At 45.3% G+C, this 12,765-nt stretch overlaps 1 protein-coding gene across 2 annotated transcripts in view; it reads right to left on the bottom strand.

Moving 5' to 3' along the window:
* The window catches only part of MTOR (mechanistic target of rapamycin kinase), an 865,133-nt gene that overhangs the window by 81,409 nt on the left and 770,959 nt on the right, over positions 1–12,765 (bottom strand). For both annotated transcript variants that reach the window (XM_078642233.1, XM_078642234.1), the window contains one exon: positions 7,935–8,070. In XM_078642233.1, coding sequence (XP_078498359.1) covers positions 7,935–8,070 — 136 coding nt within the window. The remainder of the gene's footprint in view (positions 1–7,934; positions 8,071–12,765) is intronic.

Here is a 12,765-nt window from a genome sequence, read left to right as displayed (position 1 = left end):
CTGCGGCCGTTGTTTCTGATACCTAGCAAAGTCCACTGAGAGGGTCAATAGAAAAAACCTGGAAATTACATTTTGATAGATTGATAAGTGTCATTTGTTGATCATTTTCACCAATACAGCTATTCCAGAAATACTGATAATGAATAACAATGCTAATCAGTTTTTTAATATGTGACATTTTCATCAATATTTCAGTGCTTGTTCACTAAGCCCTATAGTCAACCATGACAAAACAAACAAGGAAAAGGAGATATTGGAGATCAGGGGATACTAAAACAAGAAGAAAGGGAGCTGCTGTACCTTTAGCCTAGAATGTAGAACATGGCAGCATGAACTCTGGGTTCAAAATTTCAGCAATTTCAATATAATTTTCTTTTTGAGAAAAACACTGAATAGAAGGCTTACTTTTGGTAACAATCTTTCTATGGATACTCTTATCTACCTGCAGGTTCCTCTACTTCTGAATATCGAAAGACGCCAGACTGGATGCAGATTTTTTTTTACCATAACTCTCTTGCACCAATAGGTAACTCGATTCCTTTGTGACATAGATTGTGTGTGGATGTGACATCACATAAACTGCATAGCACTGCCCTGGCACCATTACAGGAGTTCCTTGTCTGGTAATACCAAGTATTCTGAGGCAGAGATGAGGTTAGCTTAGATGACAATGACTATGCAGTGCAACAGCACTAAATTGGAACCTTAATATACATCAGATGGCTCTGACCATTCTTCAGAAAGGGTAGGTGGGCAGGATTGGTGAGGAGTCTGGAGGCAGACAGAGTATCCACCAGAAAGTTTGTTATAAAAGATACTTCTACCTGCAGATGCCTTACCTTTTGAGGAGATACCACACAGTAACCCCCCCAGACATTGGGTCTGCAGGAATGGTGAGGCTAGTAAATCCTGCAATGTAGAATGAGCAAAGTTCCATCCGTCCTCAGTTCAGAATCCGCACAAGAATGCTTTGCAAATGCCAGAGGGAAGTCCATGTTGCCACACACCATGTCATTGCTGCAGGCACTCATCTGGCCAGTGTCGAGGTAGACGCTTTCACTCTTGTGAAAGCACCCCAGATTCCTTCCGGAGGGTCTTTTTTAGAAAGTGCATAGCAGATCTTAATGTAAAGGATGATTCTCTTTAACAGCATTCTCTTCTGGACTGCTTTGCCTCATTTGTTGCTCAACTATACAATGAAGAGTTGATCATCAGATCTGAACTCCTTCATCCTGGCAATTTTGGGGTCCAGACAATGGAACATCCTCCTTGTTGGGATGGGGTGGGAGAAAAATGTGGGTAGTGCAAAGGGCTGCTCTAGAGGCTGCTGGCAGCTGATTGGCTAGGTTTCAACATTTGGTCTTTTTTTAAAAGGACATAGATAGGCTACTACTTACTTGGTTTAAGGCTATCATAGCCTATCAAGCTTTGAAAGCACTGCTTGAATACTTTACCGAGGGACTCCCATCTTGATAACGGGGAATGATTCAGGCATGTGAATCTATGAAAGATAACCCAATACTGGATAACAGACGGAAACACCTCTAGCGAGCGCTCAAGTCCCAGTATACACGAGTAACTAGTACGATGCAGGGAGCCAGCAGATCCAACAGGCTAAGGACAGCCAAGAGTGGAACTCGAGCTCCTTCCTGAAACATCAGACTCATATCCTGAATATCCCAGATCCAGAGGAGGGAAATTCTAGAGGTATTTTGTGTACAGTACTACTCCCTGAGCTTAAGGTGGTGAGAGGGGACCACATGCGATTGGGCAGACTGATGGAAAAGCCCAAGTCAAACAGCAGTAATATTGTGGAATGCAGATGGTTTGACACCAGATGTAGCAAGTCCATCTTGGGTAGCAAATTGTCAAGGTATGGAAACACAGACTCCTGACCTGTGCAGATATGGCACAACCACCACCATGACCTTCGTGAAAATCCAAGGTGCCACTGTTAGTCCAAATGAAAGGACTGCAAACTGGTAATAGGTGTGAACCTACCATTAACAGCAGGTACCTCCTGTGTAACTGCAGGATTAATATTTGAAAGTACGGATTCTGCAACAAGGACAGCATCTTGAACTTCTCATTGCACAGGAACAAATTCAAGACCCTGTGGACCAGTGCCAGTCATAGAGCACCACCCTTTTCGGAAACAATGAACAATGGTGAGTAGCACACCTGGAAAACTCCTGATCTGGGAGCAACTCCATTGCAAAATTGCAAGCAGCTCCTGTTGGAGCATTCTAATGTGGTCCCTTGAATGAAATACTTACTCAGAAGAATGTTCATGGAAAGGGTTTGGGTTGTAGGACCCATTTGTTTATCTTAATGGCCTACCGAGACTGCAAAAAGGAGGACAACCTTCTCCCAACAGGTTGCACATGATCTTTTAAGGGCAAACTAAAGCGTTTTCCCTGTTGGTGCAGGACAGGCATAGGGGGAAGGCTGCTGCACAAGACTGCCTCTGCACTTACCCCCACTTTTATACTACCTGAGGAACCTTTTAGGCTGTTAAATGGGATGGCACTGCCAAAAAGGCAATACTTTTTAATGGCCCCTAAATTTCTAGTGTTGAGTCTTGAAGTCTCGGGCTGGAGACGTAATATTCAGGGATAGGGCCATTGCTCAGTACTGAGTCTCCCCAGGGTAGAGTCTGCTCTGTCACAAAATTGATGAGAGGCCGTCAAATGGAATGTTCAGTAGTTTAGCTTGTACACCACCTGAGAAGCCAGTGGATCTCAGCCAGGCAGAAGGTCAGGATATCCAGGTCCGGCTTTAGCACTGGTGGCGCCCAGTGCGATAATGTTAGTTGGCCCCCCTTCCCAATGACCACCTCCACTACGGGTATCTCTCACTAGCACCCTTTAACAGTGACCAAGTCTCCATAACCACTCTCTATCAGATGCATTGATTTAGTTATATAGATCCACTCATACCAGTAAAGGATGTCAGAGCACACTGCATCACACACATTACACAGAGACAATCAAACATAGGTTTGTAAATACATTTATAGAAAATGTTACATAAGCCAAAGGACTAAAGATGTAGGAGTCACGTCATCCATACTGGTAGGCCATATAGTTAGGAGTGCTTAGTGTGGAGAAGCACAAACTCAGAGTAGAAAAAGAAACAGCATAGTTGGGAGTTTTCTTTAATAAAAAGAATCGATTTCTACCCAAAGTAACCCTTTTTTCAACATTAATCTATGCTCTAATGTATACTTTGCAGTGTGAATGCAGCTCTATGATGAAAGTTAATACTTAATTGCTCTATATTAGGACTTTAAGTTATCAACTGCAAAGAACAAAAGGATGTCTCTTTTAAAAGCAGTAACCTGCTGATCTATTTACGTTATGTGCACTCTGTAATCTACATGGTACATGTTTTTTGCAGCAGGCATATTAACCCTCTGCACTATCTTCACGTAAGTCAAAACATCAACTATACAAAACTCCAATCTCTCTCCACGAAGAACATTAATCACAAGAGTTAACTTTACATTTTCGTGAGGCCTGATAATTGCCGGAGGAAAGGAAGACGGCAGAAGGTGCTTTAAAAACATAATAAACATGAAAGCCAGCACCCGGTGCGGTGGCACCGGTTGCACCGCCCTAGAGCCGGCCCGAGGATATCCCTGGTGTCAGTCTACATCTGCAAGCTATCAGCCTATTAACCACAAGACCGGTTGCAGGCTTATCTCATTCCCCCTTGATTGATTCCATTTATATGTTGTTGAAAAGAGAATGCAGTTTGGATATCATCAAAGAAGGCTGTAAGCTTTCTTTGAGGATGTGTAATTTGGTCTCCACCACAGAAAATGGTAACTCCAAAACCTTCGCCACTTTAATAACAACTGATTAAAAGGAGGTTTCCTCTGGGGGTGCCAGCCCCCAAATGCAGTTAATCTCCATTTCTGAAGAGGTGTCCTAGCTGTTGGCATTTTGAAGCTCCAAGTGTTCAAGACAGAAGTGTCCAAGGTTGCAGGAGGAAGTAGACAGTGTCCTTGCTGTCATCATCATCATGGGGATAATCTCTGGCACTTGATTATGATCATAATCTCACCCGAAAACATTGGGTATGGTGTGTCAATACTATTGTCTTGACATGAGCTCAGGTTGAATTTCATCTCTAGACCTGGCTTCCTCAGACAATGCTCATGTCTCCCTTCTCAAGTGAATTAATATGGCCTTTGTCTGTGGTGAAGGGCCATGAGGAGGAGCTGGTGTTGGTGACAGTACCTGTATTAGTTCCAATGGAACTGGTGAAGAAATCACTAACTGGGTCCCAGTTGCTGGTGTGGCTCCAGCTGGCACTGGCGTATGTCTGGCAGTGGGATTCTGGTTTGTAAGGTGCTGGGGTAGTACCCAACATTGGTATCTCAGTCAGAAACCTAAACTAAGCCATAGGGGCTGGAGACACACCAGATGGAGTAGCTGGATTTTTGAACAGTGCCATCATGGTCGGTGCTGGCAAAGGATCGTCTACTGGAGTGATGTCCATCAGCTCTAACTCAGAAAAGGACTACGCTGGAGGTGAAGAGTGTTGGGAAGGCCCACCCCTCAAGCGGGAAGTTAACAACATCTGAATGCGGATCCTACCCATATTTTCCTTTTCTTATGTTTCTCCATCCTGTTTCCAGAAGACTTGTATAAGGCACCAGATAATTACTCTTATTCCCACCTCACACACTCCCCAGCAGAAATCAGCAGGGCTGATGGAGTCAGACCTACTCTATCTTTCCTCTGGCATACAGTAGACCTGACATGACCCTTGACCCTGGTGTTAGCTAAAGCACCTGCCATGTGGCTGCCCCTCCATATGATTTCCAAGCTGTGGCTGTCCTGGCAGCAGGAGGAAGGGGGGTGGGCTTCTGTTGCTATGGGTGCGACCGCATAGTCTGTCCTCAGCGCCTCACCCACCCAGGAACAAAAACTGGCTTAATCATTAGCAGCTCAAGTCAGAGCTGGGGGATGCTGAGTGGCCCAGGGCCTGCTTCTGCACAGACATCATTGCTGTCTCAGCCCAGACATCTGGCAGACTGCGCTGGGAAGGACAAGCCCAGTTTTGCACCCATTCCACCACTTCTGAGCTGGTGGCGTGGTAGGTGACTTCTGATGAATCACCATTTCCTGCTTCAGTACAGGTCTTCAAGTTGTCACCTGCTCTGTGGCACCCAGCTATCTCTGGCACCAGGAAAATGCCTGACCAACAGAAGGCCCCATAATCCTACAGGTCTGGTTATTTTCCTCAGCTCCAGTGCTTAGTAGGCTCCAGTTCACAGGGCAGGCCCTGCCCCTCACTTAGCATGCCACAATTGAGCCATTGGCTACTCCGTCAGCACCACAGCCAAACTTCTCCAATGGCCTGACAGAGTAAGGATCGTCGGAGAAACGGCTATATGTCCTCTTGCTCAATCAGAATGGGCAGACATAGAGATTACTCCCATGGCCAGGGGAGGATTACATTTTTTATTTAAAAAAAAAAAATCCCATGTAGGTTTTTTTTGTGAAAAGTAAAAGATGAAAACTGTTTGGTGCAGGCCTGGGTCAGCATGACGGATCTCTGCACCAAACAATGCTGACGCAGCCCTGCACCAACAACGAAATGCATTAGCAGGAACTGCTGTGGCGGCGGTTCTAACCAATGCATTATGAATTGCCACCTGCTTGGTGGTCATTTATAAATTTGTCCAGTGGTCTCTCCACCTGTTGGACGGAGTAATTTACTGCGTCACCTTGGCGGAAGGACAAGCTGTCTGCTCATCTATAAATCGACCCCAGAGTGCGTTGTGCAACCCACTGTACTCATCATTGACTTCCAGAGGAGGGTGGACGCATGAGAATCTACAGCACTACATTCTACGAACAGATGGATACCAGTTAAGTAACATTTTCCTTTCATAGCATTACTGGCAGTGAATAAACCTGCTCAGCATATATTTTAAAGCAGTTCCTCCCTAAAGAGGTGGCCCGAGGCCTACACAGGCGGTCCATGGTAGCAAGAAATTCTTGCACCTGTGCGGGAGTCGCCGACAGACCCGGATAAGGTGGGTAGGCCGCGGGACTCCCGGGCACCGAAGGAGCCACAGGGGCAGAACCCCTGTCTCCCTCGTCCGCATCCGGGGACCGACAGGGGGACGTCAGAGAGCGACAGCGCTTCATCGACTTCTTTTTCTGTCGTTTCTTACCCAAATCCGAGGGTGAAGATCTGGAGCCCGAGGAGCGATGACAGTGGCCCTGCGATCGTTCCCTGGAGTGACCCCTGGACCAAGAGCGGGGCTGGGACAAGTAGACCTCAAGCAACTTCCGGCGCCGCTCCCTCAAGGCCTTCGGGCCATGGCCAGACAGTCCATAAAGGACCGACAGTGATGGGTGCACTCCAGGCAGTAGAGGCAGACGTAGTGGGGTTCTGCCACCGACATATTGCGACAGCAGGCCCCACAAGACTTAAAACCAGGCATCCCTATGTGCACCAGAGTAGACTGACAGGAGACAAAAGTCTCAACAGAGTAGTCAAAAAGTGACTAGGGTATGTGCTCTAACAGGATCTGCGCTTACTGGAGTGGAAAAAGAATGAACTGACGTCAGCGCGCATGGGTGGCGCCTAAGTAGTCTCCTTGACGTCATCTCGGTGCATACAACATCAGTGACGGACGCGGAGCCGCACGACGCCACCTACTGACGCACAGAGGTTCTGCTAGCGAAAACTTTCCGGATCCAGTCTGACGCCTGGGGATATTCTAAGGTAAGGAATCTAGCACTAACGTGTCTCTTTCAGATATAAAGACTTAAAATAAAAAAAAGTTGGAGTATTACAAACTCAAAACTAAACGCCACAAGCAAGTGATTCACAACAACACAGGCCGCAGATATATATTTAAGAGTAATTCAACTTCCAATATCGTATTGAGGGATTCTTCTTGCTTCGCTGCAAACATTAGTCAATGTGTGACAAATGAATTCAGCAAAAACAAATATTACTTTCTTTTAACAGTTTCACAGTTGATCTCTATTATAGATTTACATACAACAAGGAATAAAGACAAGACTATTCTTACACAAAGGATGAAAAAACAAGCATTTCCAATGCAATAGGTCTTGCATTTACGAGACTGAGTAATTGGCATTGTAAATGACAACGCTTTTAATTATGTGTTGTTTTTAAAACAGAAATAAAAGGCTTGCATTCACAATGCCAATAGCTTAAACTCTTGCAAATGTGAGACCTATTGCGTTACAAATGCCAGCAACCTTGCTATAATTTTTTTTTTAAAGCGTTAGGAGAGAGCATATCCTGCCAGCAAGAGTAGGCAGGACAAAGCAATTTGAGAAAATAGTGCTTAGAGGCTGTAATTTAATCTTACAGAGTAACAACATACATAACAGGGGGTGTCGCCATGGGAGGTTACAAAATGAGAAAAGAAGGTACTAAGGAGGGACTACGAAACCTATTGACCAATGAACAGCCACAGTTTACAGTGGACAATGACACAAGCCAATGAGAAATATGAGCGGCGAGTGGGCGGAGCTTCAAGTCCCTACCTGAATACAGCATGCCTCGCAGCACATGCGCCCCCCAGGCTCAACCTAATAATCTGAAGCTTGCACCTGAACTACAGATATAGGACTGTCCCAAGCAATAGAATAAAGGAGAGGTATTCTTTAGACGATTCGATGTCTACAGGACTATTTTTTTTTAAACAATTCTGTAGTCAACCTCTGAATGGCAGAATAACGCAAAGATTATGAATTGCTGATAAGATTCTCAATGCACATTTTCTTCATGAAACAAACAATCATACTAGTATGAAAGCAGATTGTATGCATACCAGTGGGAAAGCACAGGATAATCTATATTCAAAAGAGAAATTAGCAGTTTAAACATCAAAAGCGCACAGATGTCCAGTTAAATTCTACTGCTCATTGTACCTGAGGTTCTTTCGCAGAGAAGCTGGATCATTAGCCAGAAGAGTGTTGACAAGTCCAAACAGCTGCATCACTCTCTCATCCTGGCGCAAGTCCTCGTGTCCCTTCAGAAGAAACATGAACTCGTGTCCATTGCTTCCTGCGAGGGAAACAAATTGGCTTAAAGAATTCCCCTTTTGTGTCTTCACCTTCCCAGTTCACATCACATTGCTTTTAAAATCAGGTCTTAAACCAAGAAGTTGTCCTTCAATGTGTAACATCATTCAATGATTCTGGTCTAATCAGAGTGCATGCAATGAACTAAACTTTCAATGTTTTAGGACTGGTAGAAAACGAACCTAAAAGCATCCCAAAACTGGGTGTCTCAAACTCAAAATGTCTCCCAGGACTGTTATGCAATACCTTAATTTTCACTGCGATCTAGAAATAACGTATGTAACACACTGGGAAAAAAGTACTACTCTCACAAAGAGGAAAGCACATCAGAACTAATTAAATATGAGTTCTTATTGTTATAGATAAGCATAATTAAAAAACTGTGTTTTGTAATACATTTGTAATACTACAGTCGTATTCCAAACATTTTTTGTAATAACCAACATTTTATTGATTTTTACGAGCATTTGAGAAAACATGCAGAAGACAAACAGTAGTGTTGCCATCACAACACCCCACATAATATGTAGATAGCTTCAGCTTTGCGATAATCCATAATAATCCCACCACCTGACCCAAATCTTTCGGTGTACAACAAACCTTACTACAAAATGCTATTCACATACTGCACTTTTGTAGCAGCTTACGCTTTTGGGCAAGTTTAAAACCTTTCAGTATTCACAAACTGCACTGCAGTGTGTAAATATAAAAAAGCAGTAAACGTACTCAAAAGTGTAAGCTACCCAGTGAATCAGGGCCAGATGTTAGAAAAGGTCATGATTTGTTCATACAAAAGATAATTTTAGACAGTATCAAATTCTTTGGGCAGCCATCTGCTTTGGATCTAAGCACAACTCTTTCAGCTGCAAAGGGCAATATGTCTGCAAGATACACCATACATTTTGCAGCGGTGAGAAGCAATATTGGTGGCAAAAATTAAAACATTTGTTACGGGACTCAGATTAATATTAGAAAAGGTAAGGTTGCGGAATCAACTTTGTTTTATGCTCTTGCCTGTCATTAACATGTGGTAACCTGTAGCCAAGCAGGTGGTAGAGTTAAAAAGTACTTCTTTAAGCAAAATCAAATTGAAAATAGTGAGTAGCTGGTAATATGAATGCATATCCAGTGGCATGGTCAGTCCCTTCCCCTACTACTAGTAAGTAATACAGCCAATCGAGCTGTCATTTAATGAGTCGGTGGTAAGATTGGACACTTCACCTGTACTGAAGTACGAGTTACTTACCTTCGGTAACGATGTATCTGGTAGAGACGTTGTCTAGCCACAGATTCCTTAACTTAGAATATCCCCATGAATCAGACTGGATCCGGATTTTTTTTTGCGGTAGCACCTCTGCGAGCCGGAGAACGGCGCCACATGACCCCGCCCTGACGTCATCCACGTATTTGATGTCAGCGAGCTTATATAAGTCGCTCCCGGTGCGTTGACATCAGTTTTCCTCGGAGAAACTTTTCTGCGGCACAACGCGGAGCAAGCAACAAAAACTGTGAAAGTATGGGAACAGTCTGCGAAGGATGAAAAATCCATGAAATAAAGAAGGAGGATGGTGCAAGACACCATTGTAAAAGACAGAATCAGACACTGTCTACATATAAGTGAAAAAGCTGTGAGAAAGAACCCCGCAAAGTGAAGCAAAGACCCTTACCCAAATGCAATAAGGGAAGTATATCTCAACAGACATAAATAGACTGTTATTGCCATGTAGAACTGTGCCGTTCAGCAAGGACGGAGCTCAGAAAGTACAACAGTCCACTGCAGGAAGGTATGAAAAAGATCAGCACTTCCCCTATAGTAATGGAGGTCTGAAACAGAGCTCAACAAAACCTCAAAGAAGACGACTATAGAGGAGGCAGGAGCCCTGAGTCAATTGAGAAGGCGGGAGGGAGGCAAGGCAGCAGGAGAAGAAAAGAAGTAAGAGATGAATCTCCTGATGAAGGTGAATCGAAAGGCATGATTTTACAGGTAAGAAGCCCCTTGGAGCGAGTTAGGCGCACATGGCAATTCTTGAAGGGGCGCAACAATGTTAGCACCCGTGAGAGAATAATCAATGGCAACTGAAAGAGGCAAGTGGAGAAACCCACTTGGCAAGGTCCTTCCAGAACGGGGAGGATGGTTGGGCGTTAAGGAATCTGCGGCTAGACAACGTCTCTACCAGATACATCGTTACCGAAAGTAAGTAACTTGTACATCTGATAGAGACATCTAGCCGCAGATTCCTTAACTTAGAATAGATAACACAGCCATACCCCAAGGGGAGGTGGGTCTGCGACAGAACAACAGAAAGTGCCCAAGCACTGAGACAGCAACAGAGTGACGGACAATGGGGAAGGCTGTGGTGGGACAGTCAGACAGCAACTCAATTAGCTCGGAGAGCAAACGATAACAGGATTAAAAGGCGTCCCAAAAATGCTAGAATGGTGCTACACCATACCTGTATAAGTATGAGATGTAGAAACAGCGCCAGCTATATACCATAACAAAAGAGAGAGAGAGAGAGTCCCCAAAGAAGGAGGAAGAAAGACCACTCTCAGCTTAATGGCACACTATGTGGATACCAACCAATGGTTGAGGAAAACATGAAGAGATGAAACCAGAGCCTACCAGGCTAGCCCACGGAAGGCAGGTCGGGAGGAGACAGCCTGGAACCAAAGGGCAAGAGGTAGAAACTGAGCAATGTCTTAGAAGCACAGATGATAACAGGCAACACGCCAAGTGCACACCCAGTCACCAAAGGGGGGACAGGGGCGATCAGTAACAATCTGGGGCATGCTGATGCGGGCCACCACTGAAACATGCACAGAGCAGACAGCCACAGAGACAACAAGGTGGCGTAGCTAAAATAACCATAGGACTGCCCAACCAAGCAGCTTGAAGACTAAGGTGAGAACTAACTCAGGAAAAACAGATATGCAGGGTGCAGACCCTAGGGCGACTGGCATCAGAAGATCTGTCCAGCAGGCACAGCTTATATAGTATAGGGTAATACCTAATGTAAGGGGCACATCCGAAGGAAGTGGCAGCAGAGGCACCAGAGTTCCAACAGGTGTATAAATGTAGGAAAAACTCTCAGAATTCTAGACCACAGCCTCCGACTGGGAGTAAAATCAACGCTCGTCCAGAAACAGAGATATCGTTCAGAATCTGAACATAAAGAAGGGAGCAATGTAAAGCTGGCGAACCACCCCAGGGAGTGGGATGCAAAAGGGACCCCATTGCTGATGATCCAGGAAAAGCAATGAAGTACACGTAAGTGTACTGAAAGACACCCTGCCACGCAGACCATGGGCAATCCAGAGTGCAGCAATGAAAAGCTCCCTGACACATGGAGAGATAGGACCAGACCTCGCAGCAGCTAAGAGAGTTGGAAATGTAGGAAGAGAGTACCAATGACAACCTGTACATATATACATACATAGATATATATAGCAAAGAAGGATAAACAAGCCCCGACCATGCAACATCGGTGTTATAGGAGCGCACCTAGTACATTAATGGCAGGTGGTAGCCGCATTTTAAGCGTGAAAAACACCATGAAAACCTACCAGGAGGAGAATGACCATGACGTATAGAAAATAGCACCAAGTCATAACATTGAACACCGTACAACGGCAAGATAAGAGCACCAGGGGACGCATAGAGCCCAAAAGGATCTCTAGGCCCACTTGACATAAAGCAGAGCTATATAATAACATACAAGTACGCCACTTGGAGTATGGCACACCCCAAATAACGGGGAACACCTCTTAGGGAAAACCACAGTCAGAGGACCAGACACAACAATCTGTGGAACACTGCCACAGTAGGCTTACTGCCAGCTCAAAACGCATAATGCATCTAAAGGATGCTAAATGAAAGGGTAACCACCCCAGAACATGCGAAATGAAGACCTAAGGCTTACTGCCAGCTAAAAACGCACAACGCATCTAAAGTATGCTAAACGAAAGGGTAACCACCCCAGAACATGTGAAAAGAAGACCTTAGCAATACAGGCTTAATGGGGAGGGCGAAAGCCTGCAAGGAGGTGCTGAACAGCCCATTCGGCGTGGGCATCAAAAAATAGAGCCCCATCAAACGGTAGAACAACAAGTCCCTCCTGAATATTCTCCAGGAAGACTCTATCCCGCAACCAAGCATGGCGCCGCAAGGCAACCGAACCAGCCATAGCTCGGCCTAAGGAATCAGCAGTATCCAAGGCAGAGCGGATCTTAAATTCAGGAAGGTCACGGCAATCCCGGAGAAGATGAAGGAGGTCAACACGAACGCCTTCAGAGGTGGCCGAAAGAAGAGACTCTGTAGAGTCCCACAGGGCAGAGGTAGCCCGAGCCACGACACACACTGTATTCAGTGAACGAAGGGCTGCGCTAGTGGAGGCGAAGGTGTTATGACCCCACGACTCTAGCCATCTGGACTCCAGGAGGGAGGAAGCATTAGCTGAGGCAAGGAAGGGAAGGCAGTTTGCAGAACAAACTCCTGCAAATCTGGGTGAACAAATAAACAAACTGGATCATGTGGAGGTGGCGGTGCAAGACAGAACGAGCCACCGGATCGCCGGAAGCTGGCCGAACCCAGGTGCCCAAAAGGGCGTCATAAAGACAAGCTTTAACGGGCAGAAGCGCCTCCACATTCCCCGCCCCGTGATGGAGGACATCTAGCAGA

Source organism: Lissotriton helveticus, chromosome 5_1 (assembly GCF_964261635.1).
Source record: "Lissotriton helveticus chromosome 5_1, aLisHel1.1, whole genome shotgun sequence".
In the NCBI taxonomy this organism is placed as follows: Eukaryota; Metazoa; Chordata; class Amphibia; order Caudata; family Salamandridae; genus Lissotriton; species Lissotriton helveticus.
This window is presented reverse-complemented; position numbering and strand designations above follow the sequence as displayed.